The 19,474-nt window shown below is 44.3% G+C and overlaps 1 protein-coding gene across 4 annotated transcripts in view; it reads left to right on the plus strand.

Annotated features, from left to right (window-relative positions):
- The window catches only part of LOC122551427 (neuropilin-2-like), a 103,925-nt gene that overhangs the window by 50,139 nt on the left and 34,312 nt on the right, over positions 1 to 19,474 (plus strand). For all 4 annotated transcript variants that reach the window (XM_043693315.1, XM_043693314.1, XM_043693316.1 and 1 more), the window contains 3 exons: positions 7,011 to 7,155; positions 9,710 to 10,068; positions 13,644 to 13,788. In XM_043693315.1, the coding sequence (XP_043549250.1) occupies positions 7,011 to 7,155; positions 9,710 to 10,068; positions 13,644 to 13,788 (649 nt within the window). The remainder of the gene's footprint in view (positions 1 to 7,010; positions 7,156 to 9,709; positions 10,069 to 13,643; positions 13,789 to 19,474) is intronic.

Genomic DNA, 19,474 nt, shown 5'->3' on the forward strand with positions numbered 1-19,474 from the left:
GCAGATTGACTGCTCATTCATCGCATTGCTGTTTATGAGATGCGCTGACACAGGGTAAGCATTTTGCTATCCAGAGACACTCAGTGCAATAGCCTTTGATGTGTTTCACATGCATTTAGGGGTTATTAAAACAGAAATGTTATCTTTCTTACTCATCCAAAGCAATCCACAGGAGTTAATTTAATGTCTGGTTGGGAGAGATACGGGAATGTTGTTGAGTGAGGAGACTGCTGTACAAGTAGGAATGGAAAGCACTTTCAGCAGTAACCTGGCTGGAAAGCAGCCAAATGTATTGGTGTCAATAGGAGAGGGCTTTTGAATTTGATGGATGCTCCCAGTTTGTCGGGTTTCTGTTCTGCTTTTCTCCATAAAGCAAAACCACTTGCTCCCTGCTCCTCTCTCCCCCCCCCACCATGCTCATGTATTTGGTAATGCAGATTTCTGATCAGTGAGATCCTATCACCCAGTTTATATTACTCAAACTTTGTTAAGCCTTGCTGGCTGTGACTTGCTCAAGTAACCATTACCTGCGTGTATGTCCTGACAGGGAGTGTTGCTAAAGTATTCCTCTGTGTGGGAGGAGGAATGCTGTGGCCAAAACTGTCTCTGATATTGGTTTGGGCCTAAAGCACGGAAACAGACCCTTTGCTCCAACCAGTCCACACTGACCATAATCCCAAACCAAACTAGTCCCACCTGCCTGGGCTTCACCCATATCCCTCCAAACATTTCTTATTCATGTACTTATCCAAATGTCTTTTAAATGTTGTAATTGAACGCACATCCACCACTTTCTCAAAAGGTTCATTCCACACGCAAACCATCCTCTGTAGAAAAAAAAATGCCCCTTTGTCTTTTTTTAATCTCTCTCCTCTCACCCTAAAAAGTGTGCCGTTTAGTCTTGAAATCCCCCACCCGAGGGAAAAGACAACTACCATTAATTCTCTCCATACATCTCATTATTTTATAAACTTCTATCAGGTCACCTATCAACCTCCTATGCTCCAGTGAAAACAGTCCCAGCATATCGAGCCTTTCTTTATAACTCAAACCTTCCATACCTGGCAACATCCTGCTCAATCACTTCTGAACCCTCTCTATCTGAATAATATTCTTCCTATAACTGGACAACCAGAACTGGACATAGTATTCCAGAAGAGGCCTCACCAATGTTCTGTGCAACTTCAACATGATTTCCCAATTCCTATACTCAAAGGACTATCTTATGAAAGCAAATGTGCTAAATGCCTTTTTAACCACCCTGTCCAAATGTGACACAAACTTCAAAGAATTATGTGATTGAACCCTCAGGTCCTTCTGTTCCACATACTACCCAAGGCCCTTCCTTATTGTATAATTGTATAAGCCCTACTGTTGTTTGTTAACCAGTATGCAATACCTCAAATTTATCCAGATTGAACTCCATCTGCCATTTTTCGGCCCATTGACCCATTTTATCAAGATCCCTTTGTAATCTTAGAAAAACTTGTTCACTGTCCAGTATGCCACCAATTTTCATGTTGTCCACAAACTTACTAACCACACCTACTACACTCTCATCCAAATATTTATATAAATGATGAACAAAACAGGACTCAGAACCGATCCCTGTGGAATACCATCTTGTGCTATGTCTGGCAATAGCCACAGGGCAGCGGCAAGAACTCTACAGGACTCTTGAAACCCAAACAGTAATATTGATCACTGCAACACCCACTATAGATATCAGCTGACTCAACCCTGAGCCCTCTCTGCTCTGGATGACCCAGGAGTGGTGATGAAGGGGAAGTCGGGGTGTACCTGTGAGGCAGAGTGAGGGTGGAGGGAGGTGCGAGGAAAGCTGGACAAAGCGGGAAGGTCACCCCTTCTGTGACAGAATGAATTAATCAAAGTTAATTCCACTCTCTTCCACTTGCATCTGTTACTCTGCAGGGTGGGAGAGGAAGTGGCTCTCATTTCTAAATCGTCTTGAGGCTTGTTAATTCTTTATTTACACTGACTTGACTATAAAATTCCAATGTGCTGCTGTATTTTAAAGGAGATGTTAAGATGTATTGTTAAGGCAATTTTTCATTCATTACAATTAAATTGAATGGAGAGAGCTGCAGTCCTTTCAGTAAATGGAAAAATATAGAATCCATAAATGATTCTAACTGAACTATCGAACCCTTAAATAAAAGTCAGAGAAATGGATTTTAGACCACAATCACATCAGCCTTCAAATAGTGAAGCGGGCTCTTGGTGTCAAATTACCTATTCTTTCCCCTGTTTCTGATGACCTTAAGATCTTATGACCTCTAGCAACCAGATGGATGCACAGTTGCTGCTGGTTAGACAGAATGTTCCCAAAAATCTAGCTGGTGGTGGTGTTGGCAGGACCTGATGTGTCCTGACAGATAGTTTCATACCCCTTCCTGCAAGTGCAGCTGGTCTCTCAAGACTCTATGAACCCGGTGTAACAACAGTGGGTTGCCAACTCCAGATGGGTGTATTTCTGGAGGGCTTTGCACTTGGCGTCCCACCTCAAAGTGTCCCCACCCCTTACCCCTCCACCCACCCAATGCTGCTACGATTGGACTGTACACTCCAGGTGCACCCTTGCCCTTAGCTAACCGGAAACATACATGGGAATGTAGAAAATAGGAAAAGAAGTGAACTATTGGGCCCATTGAACATGTTGTGCCAATCAATATGGTCAGAGCTGATCCAACAAAGGAGACAGGCATTCCGATGCCTGATTGGACTGACATTCAAATGGGTTCCTTTTCCCTCAATCTTGAACGTTTTGCTTACTAAGACTTCAAGGTAACGAAAAGTATATTTTCCAGTCCCTCTGATTTACCTGCTGGATTTTTCCACATGACAGCATCCAGGCCATTCATTTTCAACTTCTGGAAACTCCACGGTAATCCTGAAAGCCTTGGCAAGTGTTATTCTTGCAAAATGGCTGTGGCGTTTACTTACCTTTACTGCAATCCCCTCAAGAATCACTTGAGAGAGGGAGCACGTCCAAAGTGTTCTGTAAATATTAATGTTTCCTCTTGTTCACGTCGGAATGTTTGGTTTGGGGCCCGGCATCTTCTCCAAGTCCCAAACATTTCTCAGCCCAGAGGGAAATATCGCTCAAAGAAATTAAGTAATATTTGGAAACAAACATTGTTGTCCTCCATTTTGAAGGATACAGGACGTGTTGGAGCAGTATATACCATTCTCAATTAGATTACTTACAGTGTGGAAACAGGCCCTTCGGCCCAACAAGTCCACACTGACCCGCCGAAGCGCAACCCACCCAGACCCATACCCCTACATTTACCCCTGCACCTAACACTACGGGTAATTTAGCATGGCCAATTGACCTAACCTGCACATTTTTGGTCTGTGGGAGGAAACTGGAGCACCCGGAGGAAACCCACGCAGACATGGGGAGAATGTGCAAACTCCACACAGTCAGTCGCCTAAGGCAGGAATTGAACCCAGGTCTCTGGCGCTGTGAGGCAGCAGTGCTAACCACTGTGCCACCATGCTGTCCATTTGTTTCTTTCCTTCTTGGAAAACCTTGAAAGAAATCAACTTATTATGATCAATGGGCAATTTAGACTGTGTTAACTGGGATAAAATTGGAAGGGAGAGACCCAGAGGTTGCTAAGGAAATTGAGTGAAAATTAAATTGGATTGAGACATTTGTGAGTTCCGGTTAGTGAACTAGGGGTGGGGAGGCTACAGGCGGTCTTTTTGTGAAAAACAAAGATGTCTTTTCAGGAATAAGATCTGTACACAATCTATTGAAACATGACTTTGAACCAAACGACAAAGAAAGAATCAGGCTAGATGCCAAGTAAACTTTCCGGCCCGTGACTTGTGATGTTTTATGAAAGTAACTGGGGCAGCAAGGGACCTTCTTGCATGAGGCTGGAAGGTTTCCTAAAGGACAAAGTTTTCACTGACACCTCTTGGCTATAGCAGGTGCTCTTGAAAAATAGGTCCCTGTGGAAGACATAATCCTTCAATGCAATGGAACCAATTTAATAGCATATACGCTATGTTAAACAGGCCCGGGATAGACAAGCAGGAGAGAGGCATTGAAATATTATGTGATTTAACAGGATTGTCATCACTTTGCAAGTTCTTACCTTGCAGATTTTAAATTCAGAAGTGCAAACAGAATATATGTACAGTTTCCAAGCGTGAAATATTCCGCCCTTCATCCTTTCATGGATCACAATAGGATTGTACCATAGTGTTCAATGAATTGGGGTCTGGATAATGAGATCAAGCCCTTTGAATGGTGATAAGATTGTCCCTTTCAAATTGGACTCCTGATGTAGTGATCAACTCACCAAGACCCAAGTGGAACTTCCATTGTAATGTGGGTCTCAATGATGACTGGGATTGCTGTTGGAAATCCACCTCCTTTCTTTAGGTAGAATTCCCTGTGTAGACTCTTTATCCCAGCCCATCACACCCAAATCTACTTAAATTCTTAATTGATCACCACCCCCCTTCTGAGATGCTTGCAGAGTTTAGACTCGAATGGCACCAGAAACCAAACATCCAGCACAGAAGCGATAGAAAGTACAAAAGAATTTTCCGGAAGCTTTTGGAGTTGGGGGAGGAGAGGTGTGGGGCAGTTAAAAAACAGGCCAAAGACAAGGACCTGAACAAGACTGTTGTGCATGGAGAGCAAACACACACACATGCTCCCTCAATGGAAAATTCTGGAATGTCGACTTCTGATTACATTTTAAACAGAAAAGAAGCCAGTAAATCTCCTCACACTGAAACCATGCTGCCTGGGTAACTGTAGCTTTGTTCCAGCTTAAAAAAGACTAATGTTCCACCAGATTTCCTCAAATTCATTTCATCCCAGAGGTACTGTGTTGGAAAGGTTAAGAGTTGTAAGTAAAATTCATCAGTTCCAGCAGCGCTCAAATGCATAATTAGCCCATTTATATTCACCTTGTCTGCTCGGATCCAGCCTAAATTAACTGCTCCTTCAAAGCAGAGTGGGTTTTTTTTAACTTTTATACCAGAACCTTGGGCTGCAGATTTCTTGCTTCTCTCTTACAGTCGTCACCCGTGAGCAGCCTGAATGAGACTCGAGCTGCCCATTACACCAAATACTGCTGCTTTGACCTTCAGATGGGGAGCTGGTGATGTATCCGACAGTGTTTAACGATCAGCAGTGGATTTTCAAATTACTGCTTATAAATTAACCACCTCCACACATCCCAAACTGCATGTCATCCCAAAGCCCTAGTTTCTCAATGGGGAAGTGGGATGTTGGGGAAGAGCCAGGGCTGGGGACTGGGTAAAAATTGTCACTCTGCCCAGCTTGACTTCTCAACTTGCACCTTCTGTGAACTCATCATTTGACAACAAGCCAACTGACCTGGTCTAGTGGTGTTGGTCTTGAACTGCCTTCATTCGGACTTTTTAGGAGCTAAACTGTTGTTTGCCAATGTAACTCAGAAGATCAGGAATCGGGTCCTCATGACCTGTCCCTGGAGCTTGGCTGGTTGTCCACTCGGAGGTGAAGAGAATGAAGGGTAGTGGGGAGTGGAGTGTAAACGAAGCCCCATTACTAAGGGGCTGTGAATACCTCAAGACACATTCGAGTAAAGGATGCAACACCCATCAAACCATAAGACAGCTGAATATCAAAAGAGCCATTCGGTCACTTTTTTGCATTTAATTGCTGATTGCAAGTTTCAGCTCCTGGCTTCATTTCTGAGGCCAGTGTAAAGGACCCACCCGGTTTTCTGTGTGTTGAACTTAACAGGAGGGAATTCCATTAATCTCTCAGGATTTCCAAACACTGGGCCATTTTCCTTCCTACATTCCATGCCAAATATCCAGGTGCTGAAGGGGGTGGATTCCTGCTTACAAGTCACATAGAGGTCCGTGTGACCAAACCGTTGGACTCACATGCAGGCAGGTAGATACATATGTCTGCTGGCAGCTATGGACAGATAGACAAACAGATACATATATATTTAGAGAGGCATGCACACAGATACAGACAATACATACACACAGATTTGACCTTAGAGGTGCACACATACAAATAGATTAAAATATAATGGCCCATATTTTATGATGAATCATAGAATCCTTACAGGCCATTCGGTTCATTGGGTTCACATCAACCCTCTGAAGAGCATCTTACCCTATCCCTGTAACCCTGCATTTCCCATAGCCAATTATCCCTGTAACCCTGCATTTCCCATAGCCAATCCATCTAACCTGCACATCTTTCGACTGTGGGTGGAAACACACGCAGATGCAGGGTGAACGTGCAAATTCTACACAGACAGTAACCCAAAGGTGGAATTGAACTGAGGTCCCTGACACTGTGAGGCAACTACTAAGCTATCATGCCATTCCAAGGAACGAATTACACTCTCTGTTATCTGGGTCAGCAGACATCCTGCAGAACAATTGGTGGGAATTAGGGTATACTCTTGCTACTAGTGGGTGTCTGCTCCAATGCAGTGCCCTCTGAGGGGACCTGTGTGAACAGCAAGAGCACCAGCCAAATTCTTTATTCCTCATCCATTCAAGTTGGAGAATCCTCACTGAAACGCGCAGAGCTTAAACCAGGAAGCATAAAGCAAGAAATATAAATCAAATTTCAATCATGTACAGAAAGTGAAATAAGCTATTAAAAGAGAAAGAAGAAAAAAGTGGAAAGAAAGTTATAGATAAAGGGAAAATTGTCCAAGTGTCAAGAACTGCAGTATGTGAAATCATTCCATAAAGTTGCTTATGTCAACGTTCTCTTTAATTTATCTGTTACCAACTAAGTCTGAAATTGGGTATGGAGCGTTCCCGAATAGAATGTGAAAGATTGGCTCCCGATCACTTTGCAATGGTTACTTTTGTCTTCATGCGTTCTTTCTCTCTCTTTGAGTAACAGCAGAGCACTTTACAATGGGAGAGGAGTTGAGACGTATGTCCAGAGGATTGTGGGCCCATGTTAACTTGTACTGATGCACTCGTTCCTTCCCTAGTTGTTTCCCGCCAACACGGATGGAAACGAGGTGGTCCTGAACACACTGACACCGCCCGTCCTGGCTCGCTTTGTTCGCATCCGGCCTCAGATTTGGAAAAACGGAATTTCGATGCGTTTCGAGCTCTACGGTTGCCAGATTACAAGTAGGTCTCCGTCTCTCATCTCCCGTCTCTCATCTCCCGTCTCTGTCTCTCATCTCCCGTCTCTGTCTCACATCTCTGTCTCCTGTCTCTCATCTCCCGTCTATCATCTCCCATCTCTCATCTCCCGTCTCTCATCTCCCATCTCTCATCTCCCGTCTCTGTCTCTCATCTCCCGTCTCTGTCTCCCGTCTCTCATCTCCCGTCTCTGTCTCTCGTCTCTGTCTCCCGTCTCTGTCTCCCGTCTCTCATCTCCCGTCTCTATCTCTCATCTCCCGTCTCTGTCTCCGTCTCTCATCTCCCGTCTCTGTCTCCCGTCTCTGTCTCCATCTCTGTCTCCCATCTCCGTCTCCCGTCTCTCATCTCCCGTCTCTGTCTCCCGTCTCTGTCTCCGTCTCTCATCTCCCGCCTCTGTCTCCGTCTCTCATCTCCCATCTCTGTCTCCCGTCTCTCATCTCCTGTCTCTGTCTCCCGTCTCTGTCTCCGTCTCTCATCTCCCGCCTCTGTCTCCGTCTCTCATCTCCCATCTCTGTCTCCCGTCTCTCATCTCTCGTCTCTGTCTCCCGTCTCTGTTTCCCGTCTCCCTTCCAAACATCTGATCATTGCCCACACTTTACTTCCCTGCCAACTAAGAAAGCACATGCTGGGATTGGTGAATGGCCTTCGCAGTGTCTGTTAACTCATCACTGATTGGAAGGTGAACGTGCGAGGGCGTGTTCATGCGCCAGTTGAGGTAGTAAAGAAGCCATGGGTTTTTGCACTAATCCTCTCCCATTTCGTAAGTTTTGTGATCATAAGTTTGGCAAACGCCATATGCCTTCCTCACCGCACTATTTACCTGGGTGAAATAGTGATTGGAAGGTGAACGTGCGAGGGCGTGTTCGTGCGCCAGTTGAGGTAGTAAAGAAGCCATGGGTTTTTGCACTAATCCTCTCCCATTTCGTAAGTTTTGTGATCATAAGTTTGGCAACGTGTGTAATTGCAGCAGGAGTAGGCCTTTGTGTCTGCTTCTCCATTCATGGCTGATGTTCTACCTCAAAAGGCATTTTCCCTAGATCCTTTATTATCCTTATTCCCTTGAACTCTTTATTAATCTCTGTCTCAATGACTGAGTTCTTTGCCTCTGGGGTAATGAATTCCATCGCCTTCACACTGTTGTACACCTCCTCATCTCAGTCCCAAATGGCCTTCCTCCTTGTCTGAAACTGTGTCCGGGTTCTAAATCCACCCAAGTCTGGGCAAATATCCGACCTGTATTGAGCCTATTGAACCCTGTAAGAATTGCATATGTCTCTAGATGTTCTAAGGAGGAGGAAGAAGGGGAGAGAGCCAGAAAAATACAGGAGGTTACATTTTCTTCATTTAGCCATATTTATCGAGGGTGGGCATCACTGGCTGGGGCAGCATTTATTGCCCATCGCTGAATGGCTTGAGAAGGTTCAAGTGAACCATCATCTGAGTGGTTTGCTCAGTCATTCATTAAGCTACAGAGGGACCTGGACATGAATCGCATGAAGTTAGGACACAGATACAGCAAGTGCAAGGCAAATGGAATGTTGTTGTTTAATCCAGTTGGAATGGACTATAAATGTAAGGAGGTTTTACTGCAATGATGCAGTGCATTGGTGAGATCACATCTGGAGTACTGTATCCAGTTGTGGCCTCCTTATTTCCTCAAAGACATAGTAGCTTTATATATTTTTATATAGCTTTATATATCAAGAAGGTTCACTCGAATCACTGCCGGGATGAAAGGCTTATATTCTGTAGAAAGGGTAGGCCTATATCCACTGGAGTTTTGAAAAATGAGAATTGATTGCATTGAAACACTGGATAGGCTGGACACTCCAGAGGATTTTTACTGGTGAGAGGAAGACTAAAATAAGAGGACATATTTTAAAGAATTAAAGCCCTCTCCCACTTAAGACAGAGACTCAAAGCATCGCTAGAATGTGGAGCTTTCCCCTTTGGAAGGTAATGGAGGCTGGGTCTTTAAATTTGCTCAAAGCTCAGTTCAACTTTTGATGGACAGGGGAATCAAGGGCAAAGGGGAACAGACAGGAAACCACAACAAGATAAGCCACGATCTTATTGAATGATGAAGCAGTCTGAAAGGGGCAAATTGGCCTACTCCTGCTCTTATATCCTACTTCAGAGGCAAGTCAACTCTGTTATTTCTGAATCTGGAGCCGCAGCTCCACTGGATCAAGAAAGGATGGCCGTTTTCCTTCTCTGAAGGACTTTAGTGACAATCCAGTTGTTTCATGACCTCTATTATTGATTTGAATTCACATCTGAGGAGTTACTAGTCCAGTACCATAACCACTTTGCTGCTGGTATCTAGTCACAGAGCTCAGGATCAAGTTGTTCGGAAGTGTGGGCCACTAAAGTCAGAATGAAAGCAATTGTGAATTGTTCAAGAGGCCAGAGCACCGTGATCTTGCAGGGTCACAGGGTTGGTATGTAGGTAAGGAATAGTAAAGACAGTAGGATATTATTAGAAGCAACTTAGAGTTGTGAATTGGTTGAATAGCCAACACTCTGTCTCTTTTAACAGATGCACCGTGCTCCGATATGCTGGGAATGCTGTCTGGCATTATCCCTGACTCCCAGATCACAGCCTCCTCTACTCGGGACTACCACTGGTCGCCAGGCAGTGCCCGGCTCATCGCCAGCCGATCCGGTTGGTACCCACGGCAACCTCACCCTCCGCCCGGCACGGAGTGGCTCCAGGTGGCCTTGCCCACGCCGAAGACCGTCAGTGCCATCATCATCCAGGGGGCGCGCGGAGCTTCGGTCATGGATGGTGGGACAGGAGGGGAGAACAAGGCTTTTGTACGGAAGTTTAAGTTGGCGTACAGCATGAATGGAGCCAACTGGACATTTGTAAAGGAATCTGGAGGATCACGGCATAAGGTGCGGCCCTCAATTTCTTCCATTTCTTTTTGCAAAGCGTTTGTGCCTAATAAGATTGACCACTGTGTACCTAAAGGTAGCACAGGACCCAGTCAGAACAGAGGTGACTGGGTCATTCCCCCATCAGCTGGAGCTCCTGAATGGTATTTATTTAGCAAGTATGATTTATACATCTATCCTCCAATTCCTGCATTAAATAATCTTGCTATTAACAGGACACTTTGCTGTGGTTTAAGTTATGAGTTCTCTTTGCTGTCATTGAGATAGACACTCTTTATATTTCAGAATAGGTTTAGGGTGAGAGGGGAAAGATATAAAAGAGACCTAACGGGCAACGTTTTCACGCAGAGGGTGGTACGTGTATGGAATGAGCTGCCAGAGGATGTGGTGGAGGCTGGTACAATTGCAACATTTAAAAGGCATCTAGATGGGTGTATGAATGGGAAGGGTTTGGAGGGATATGGGCCGGGTGCTGGCAGGTGGGAATAGATTGGGTTGGGATATCTGGTCAGCATGGACGGGTTGGACTGAAGGATCTGTTTCCATGCTGTACATCTCTCTGACACAATGACTCTAAGAGTGGTCACTGCACTCAGAACGTTAACTCGACTCTGTCTGCACACATACAGCCAGACCTGCTGAGCTTTTTCCAGCAATTTCTGTTCTTGTTCCTGATTCCCAGCACCCGCACCGGGTTTTCCTCTTCACTCTCTTGGCAGCACAGTGGACTCTCCAAAATCCTGTTGTAAATCCCATCTCCTCTCCCAGCTTATTGGTTGACACTTAGCTTTTGAAAAAGAGATAATCACAATCACCTTTGCTCTCTTGAAGACGGGAACACACTGGGATGAGGGAAGTTGGGGAAGACGAGAGGAGAGGAGACCAAGTTTTGTAGACACCACCTGTGTTCTAACTGCTTCACAACTGTGTCACCTAATGTGATGTCTAAATGTTAAGATTTGGTGGACGGTGGGCTACCACAAGTTGTCACATCTACACACCTTCATCAACGATCCCACACACGTATGAGCCAGTTAGAAATTCGAGAGTGGGCTCTTTATTTTGTCCAGACCATTGAGTCCAGCTAGGTTAAAGTAATTGAATTAATTTCACATAATTTGAATGCTGAGTGGAAAAGTGACTTGGAATCTTAACCTATGCAATCTGCCTCCTTTCTGATAATGGAAACAATATGCCAGGTTTTGTAACCTGTGTGCGGGAAGAGGAGACAGTGACAGCTGTCCTTGGGATCTCAAGGAGTGTTTTCGAGGTGCTTGTGCTTGTACTGTTAAGCACTGAAGTGGGGCCTCTACATCTGGAAGTCTGTTGAGGCCTTAAGGGAGGGCAGAGAGAATGTTTACCAGAATAGTAATACTCAAAGTGGGAATGTGCCACTTCCTCCAGGCTCACGTGACGTCAGTCCGTGCCTGTCTCTCTTAAGGAGACAGCGTTGCTAAAAGCTTATTGAGTTCGCCTCACAGATTGGGATGAATTGTTGCTGGCAATTTGGGGTACCCCTTTCTTACTGGTGTTCACTGTCAGTAAAACTGATGCTGACTAAGAACATTAACTTCTGTTGGTGACTGACAAGCTGTCATGGGACAGTCAGACCTGTGCTGTCACATGCACTCCCATTCCTAACACCTTGCAGGTTAGCAGCAAGCGATGCAGTGGATCTCGAATGCTGTGCCTGGGTGAGCGGTGGAAGCAAATCCAATATTGACTTGCAGCAAGGGGAAATCACTGCAAGTAATGGGACCCAGCCTCTTTCAGAGAGGTTAGCAGTTCCAGACTGGGCCAAATGGCCTCTTTTTTGCACTGTTCTATGTTTCCCGTTCAGCGACTGGAGCAGCAAGACTCTGAGACAAGAACGGAACCACAGGGGAGAAAAGGAGATGGGGAGAATAAATCAAGCACTCTTTAGATATTAGAAAACATAGTTTCTCATTATCAGAGAAGGAGAGAGACAGAAACAAAAACATATTGCCAGTCGAGTTTTTTTTCAGCAATTAACAATTTATTGCATTTGTTTTCAGTTGACTTAATTTACAACTTCTAGCTCAGGGCGACGTGACAAATGAAATATTCAGAGCGGTTTGTAACATTTGCATCTTCACTGCATGCCAAAAGGAAAACAAGGGAAGACAGAGCATCTTTTTTATGTCTGCAGCCTCTCTCGTGTTCTCAACTGCTGTTATAACATATGAGGCATGACTGCCAGTGTGCGCACAGCAAGATCTCACAGACAGACCTGTGATAATAACTAGGCGTATTCCATTTTTTTACTGATGATAGTTAAGGGGATAGGCATCAGCCTAGAGAAAACCCCACTCCATCTAGTCACTCTCTCAGGCTGATCATTATCCATTCCTCTGTCTGTCCGTCTATCCTTGTCTTCTGTATCTCCACCTAATTTTTACTCCTTAGCCCCTCCCCCCAACCCTACCTTCTGCATTAAAGAAAACAACTTTTTCCCAGCTACCATCAGCTTGGAAGAAAGGTGACTGGACCCGAAATGTTAACTCTGATTTTACTCCACAGATGCTGCCGGACCTGCTGAGCTTTCCCAGCAATTCCCGTTTTTGTTTCCAATGTATGGCATCCTCAGTTCTTTTGGTCTTTATCCCAGTTCCCATGATTTGTTCCAGGCTGACATTGCCATGGTGTTCTGAGGTGTGCATTTCGAGTGCACCATCTCTCATGTGAGACTTCAGCCTCACTTGCCCTCTTTGGGTGCATCTTAAAACGGTCCATGCCTCTGTTTTGAAGATGAGCAGGCATCAGCTCCCCAGACGTAATGATCTACTGGTACTATCACTGGGCTAGTAATCCAGACACCACAACCTCCAACATCCCCCCCACCAATGCTCCCAACCCAGGCTAATATTCTGGAAACATGGGCTCATATCCCACCATAGCAGCTGATGAAATAAAAACGCCAATCTAATGGCAAACACTGTTGCCTTCAGTCCTCAATGTTGTGCCAACCTTTTATCCTACTCTAAGATCAAACTAACCTACATACCCTTGGTTTTACTATCATTCAACGTCCCTAACGTATCTGACTCTACTAACACTGCTGGCAGTGCATTCCATGCACCCACCACCATCTGTACGTTCACTAATGTCCTGTAATGTAGGGAAGGAAATCAGTTGTCTCTAACTGGTCTGGCCTACATGTGACTCCAGACCCATAGCAATGTGGTTGACTCCTACGGGTGGGTCATAAACGCTGGCCCAGCCAGCGATGCTGACATGCCATTAACAAATTTTTAAAAAGACCCTGGCTGGCATTAATTACTAAAACAGATTACAGCAGCCTTTGTTTTAATGTTCCTGTTGGAGCTTGTCTTGTGCAGATTGGCTGCACTGCTTCCTACTTTATAACAGAGACTACACTGCTAAGATGGAGGAAGTTGTTAAAGAAATGCAAGTCTTTCTTTAGTTCTAATTGAAGGATTAAATTAGCATCTTGTTTATTTCAGTAGAGAAATCCTTTTATAGTTGCTGTGAGAGATACCTGTGGTGGTCAACTGGTCGAGTTTACTCAATCTGTCTCTCTACATTATTCTCAGATGTTCGAAGGGAACATGAACTACGACACTCCTGAGATCCGCCGCTTTGATCCTGTTCCTGCACGCTTTGTCCGAGTATACCCAGAGAGATGGTCCCCTGCTGGAATTGGGATGCGCTTTGAGCTGCAGGGCTGTGATTTAATGGGTAGGTGTATTTCCAAAAGTTTGTGTGCATGTGGGTGTGTGTCTCTACATGTTCCAGTGTCTCAGTGTATCTGTGCGCGTGTGTGTTTGTGTGTCACTGGATGCCTGTGTGTGCCTAGGTGTCAGTGTGTGAGAGACAGTGTTCAACTGTGTGACATTTGTGTGTGCTTGTGTGACTGTGTATTTGGGTGCATCAGTGTGTGCCTGCACAAATATCTGTATCTATGTGTGTGCATGTGTGTGTGCGAGCCTGCGTGTGTATGTGTATTTTGCTATTTTTATCTGTATGCCTATGTGTGAGTGCTTGTTTGTATTCTTGTGTGTGGATGTATGCGAATATATGACAGTATATGTGACTGTGTGTGCCTACTTTATTGCTTGTGTAGGTGTGTGTGTGAGTGTGCATGAGTATGTGCCTGTGTGATTGTGTGTTTTTTGCCTATGTAATTGTGTGTGTGTGTGTGTGTGTGTCTCTGTGCATGTATGTCTGTTTCAGGGTGTGTGTGTGTATCTGTATGTGTGTGCGCATATCTGTGTGTGGCAGTGTGTATGCCTATGTGTGCAATTCTGTGCATGTGTGTGTGTGCATGTTTATGTGTTCAGTGCCTGTGTATGTTTATGTGTGTGTGCATGTTTGAGTGTGCAAGTGTGTGTGTGTGCGTCTGTGTGTGTGTCAGTGTCTGTGTGCATGTGTCAGAATGTGTGTCTGTGTGTGTGTGCATGTCTGTGTGTGCACGCGTGCGCATGCTTGTGTGTGTATGTCTGTGTACGCGTGTGTGTCACAGAGTATATGTCTGTCTGTGTGTGTCTCTTTTGTCTATACCAAGGCAATGGATCGTTGTAATTTCCTAGTGGAGTAGCACTGCCAAGATCAGTGACCTGATCTTTAGCCCCAGATTCCGTTTCGCAACTTTGACAGATTACATCTATGTGAGGTCTTGATTGATATCAGTCATGCATTCACAAACTTTCACTGACATTCATGTATTCTGACTCATTCATAGACTTGTTTACATTCAGTCTCACCCACGCACGTCAATATTTTCACATGCACAATCTTCAGATGCACAATCTCACTCGCTCACTACAGTATTTGGAATCAAGTCATACCCATTCATTCCAGTGCTCAAACTAGCACACAATCTCCACACAATCTCACTCACCCGAGATTCACACTTGCGCACAATCACATTTGGTGACCAATTTGCACACTCCACCCTCAGTCTCTCAAGAATCACAGTTCTGCGCACAGAAAATGCTTGGAATTTATCAGGCCCGACAACTTGCTGACGTGGAGCTGGCACTGAGTACTTCCAGCATCCTCTAGCTTTTTTTTAAAAAGATATCTGGCCTTAGTGCTAACACCAACAACTTTGCATTTGTATAGCACCTTCAAGTGCAGCAAACCAACGCAAGGCGTTACACGGGAGTGTTTCCAAACAAAGCTTGATGCCAAGCTGCGCAGAGTGATCTCTGAACATCTAACCAACGCTTCATCAAAGAGCTAGGGCTTGAGGAAATGGCTGAAAGAGGAAATAGAGATAGAGAGATCTCAGTTGCTGGTTGACTTGCTGGTGCCTACATGTGTGACCTCACGAACACACACACACACACATATGCAATAGTTCGGTCATACTTATGCCAAGAAATGTTGTGAAAAAATACTTTAAATTGTTAAATGATCCTGAACGAATAACCCAGATGTGGAGTTCAGCGTTTTGAAAAATGTAGAGACATCTCAAAGGGATTGTGTGAAATTAATCTCTCGACAGTTATATGGCGGAGATGGACTCGCAGAGCAAGAGTGTGTCTCGGCCTCTGCAATTTGCGTTTGCAGTTCAGCCGCCCCCTTATGAATTGGTAATTGTGATTTTCCTTTTCTTGAAATAAAGGCAGTTAATGCCTGGAGCTGTTCGCCAGATGTTTGGGAGGCGTGGGGAAGTGCTTACTGAAACCACATTTCAAAGGCTCAGCGTCTTTAGATGCTGATGCAGGAAGTTGTCAAGTGAGAGGATCTGTTCCCAATCAGCCTTAGAGGGTTAGAGTTAGATACTTCACAAACCAACCTCTCTCACTGCTATCCTGGCCACCACAGCCTGCTAGTTGGAATAGTATTATGACTAGGCAAGATTCCCCACAAGGACACTGCACTAGAGGGGGATCTTGTTCACTCGTTTACCGGGATGTCATAAGTCACCACAAGCAATGCAGGATGGCCTTGTGGTCTTGTTAAATTAGCCATCAGTGTGAAAGGCCCAGACATCTGCTGATGATTACAGTGCCCAATGCCTTTTGAGATTCCCAATAATAACTCTTCAGATCCTGGAATAATCTCTGCCTCCTCCAGCTTTCATCTCTTCCCATTTTTATACTTTTTTGGTCTTTCATTAGTTCATATCTGCCGGCCTCCTCTTTCCTCCCTGCTTCCTTCCACCATCCCCCCCCGCCCCATCCCAAAACCATCATCATGATTCCTCCAGTAATCAGCAAAGTATAGCTCTCCAGCCTCCTCCACATGGTGCAAGCTATGTGGTGGAAAAGTATCTCACTGGTTTTTTTTTGTCTTCTCTATAATCATGATTGGACCTAAACTGAGACACTCCTCTCTGCTCTACAAAGAAGCACTGATGAAAGTATAATAACAGATTGCCAAGAATGTAACCAGAATGTAGAGTGCAATTATTGTACAAGATGGAAAAGGCTGGGTGCTCTCTTCTCTGATGCAAGGCTTTTGATGAGTAGGTAGAGCTGGTCAAAATTATGAAGGGGCTTGATTGGGTTGACTTGGAGAAGACCTTTCCATTTATGAAGGAGACCTGTATGAGGATCACAATATCGTGTGGTTAGAGTGGCGTTGGAATATGGAATCCACTGCCATGGGAGATGGTGAAACGGGAAACCTCAGAGCCTTTAAAACATACTTGGACGCACACTTGTAACATTCAGTGCTATGGCCCTGCTGCGGATAAAGTGGGACTAGCTGGATTGCAGTATATGTTCGGCGGTACAGACTCGATAGGCCAAAGAAACTCTTCTGTCGTGTTGATTCTAAAAATAGGAGAAAGTGAGGACTGCAGATGCTGGAGATCAGAGTCGAGAGCATGGCACTGGAAAAGCACAGCAGGTCAGGCAGCATCTGAGGAGCAGGAGAATCAACGTTTCTGGCATAAGCCATTCATCAAGAAGGCCTGCATTCCTGATGAAGGGCGAATGCCTGAAATGTCGATTCTCCTGCTCCTCGGATGCTGCCTGACCTGCTGTGTTTTTCCTGCGCCACACTCTAGATGAATGTGCAATCTACTGCCACAACAAACTATGAAAACCACTTCCACAGGGAGTTGAATTTGAGGTGAAGCTAGATAATCACATGAGGGAGATGAGGATAAAGGGATTTGCCAGTGGTGTGATGTGGAGAGAGAAGGGTCAGTGCTCATGTGGGGAATAGACACTGACAAGGGCCTGTTGAGCTATTTCTGACTTGTACGTTCCAGGCATTTCCTCTGTCTGAAGTCCCCATGTTGGTGCCAATTACTGACAATACAATTGTGAGGTGACATGTGACATGCTCCCTTCCATTGAATTCAGCTATACATTGTCTCCTCATCTCTACTTCCTGTTGATCAGGGTGACGGTTTTCCATGGTATTTAAAGAGAGACCAGCATTTACAAGATGTTTCAGAATCTCAGGCATCCCAAAGCACGCTACAAACAAGAGACTACTTTGTGTCGTGCACTGGTTGTTCTAATTTGGAACCAGTTGCCAGTTGTCCTGTTGAGATACAGAGCCTTTGTCACTTGAGAGTTTAAGCTGTACATTCCAGCACAGCTTCTCAGAGCTCAGCAAGCCAACCAGAAACTGGGGAAAAAAATACTCGCAATAATTTTGTTTTAATTAATCTGTTAGTCAGGACCTTGACTATTCACAATGGATGCTGTCAATCAGCTTAATGCAGAAGCTGAACTCCAGCAGTGGGTTGTGGGGCTATGCTTTGGTTAAAATATGGGGACTTAATTATTGTCAACAGCTTTACGGACTGTTGGACAAAGAGCTATTCCCTATGTTTCTTAAATATGCGCCACTCATGGAAATACAAGGCATTATTTCTTACTGTTCAGGACAATGTCCAATTTTTAATTTGAGTTCATATCTTGTGTTCCGTAAATTCAGAAGGAAGTTGAGTTTCTTTTGAGTGCCCATACGGGTTGGCGCTGAAAAGTCTTGAGGTGGCAGTTGGTCATACACATTTTGATGAGGATTTAAACCCTTGAGGTGAACAGTTCAGTGCATTAAGAAAAAAAGGAGAGGAATGAATCATGCTTCTGCTTAGTGACAAGAGAGAGGCAGGACAATCCAAAAGATCAGTCGGTTTGGGTGTGTTGTATGCCAGAGTGTGAAAGGTTGTAGATATATTGGATTGAATGAACTCATGTAGTTGCTCAAAAGTTAATATTACTATGAGTTTAGTTTGTAGTTTGATTTAAGTGTTTTGGAAGAGATTCTAGCAGAAGGTAGAAGGCATCTTATGACTGCCCAGAAGTTTTCTAAAAGGAAACTGAAAGCAGCTGTACCAGTCTGAATCTGAGCAAGGAGCTGTGGTGTGGAGATAGTGGTAACTCTTCACTGTGTTTGGATGTTTGCTGGGATGTAAGATATAGTGTGAATTTGATATCTGTTGATCTCTTTTCTTCTGATATCTGTAATGAAATCTTTCCAACTTCATTTTGTCTCGTGTAATGTCGTTCCTGTTTATCTGGTGTAATAAATGCTTTATTCTTTGCGTTAAAAGTACAGTGATGGACGCATGTGAGTGCATTCAGCAACTTACCCCCATGATTCTAAAAAAAAGTCAAGTTAAGATCTAACAATGAGGTTTCATTCTAAGATCTGGTGTTAGTAGAGGATGGGATCATAAGACTCACCCCTTTCGAAACCACACAATAGCTTAAAATGTTTCATGGGCAATTGAGTAATGTTTGAAGCATAACAGAGACAACTCACCAACCAATTTGTGCATGGTAAGATCCCAATAAGTTAAGGGCCAGATTATCTGTGGTAGCGATGTCGGTTGAGGGATGAATATTGGCCAGGACATTAACGAAGAGCTCTCCTGTTTTTGGTATTATGATGTGGAATCTTTCACACCTGCCTGAGAAAGTTGGCATGTGTCTCATTTTCCTGGCTCACCTTCTGAAACTGCAGCAATCCCTCAGTACTGCATCAACGCGTCAGCCTGGATTATGTGCTCTTTCAATCAACTAGTGCTTTCTGCTTTCTGTCCCATTACTTTATTAGGAGGTGCAATGTGTGTTACTGAACCCAGATCAATTGGATCAGATATTCTGGGAAACTGGCAGGAGATTGCTTTTAGCGGTGATTTAATGCAAAGCCTTTGAGGAATTTTAAAAAGCTATTGTGATCAAGAAATGATTTGTTGTAGTCAAGTTTTGAAAGTGTGCCAAGTTGGATCAAGAAAGAAAGAGATTCATTCATTTTTTATAATAACTTGGTTCCAATGTAGAACAGTAAACATTATCCAGAATACTAACTGATCTGTTTATTCTACCTTCCCTTCATGCCTTGAAGTAGAAATACAGGCCAGACACCATTTTTGAAAAAATAGATACTTTAGATATTTTTACAGGGCTCATTGTGTTTTAAATTGGTCACAGATTTCAGTGTATTTGTT

Source organism: Chiloscyllium plagiosum, chromosome 7 (genome assembly GCF_004010195.1).
Source record: "Chiloscyllium plagiosum isolate BGI_BamShark_2017 chromosome 7, ASM401019v2, whole genome shotgun sequence".
In the NCBI taxonomy this organism is placed as follows: Eukaryota; Metazoa; Chordata; class Chondrichthyes; order Orectolobiformes; family Hemiscylliidae; genus Chiloscyllium; species Chiloscyllium plagiosum.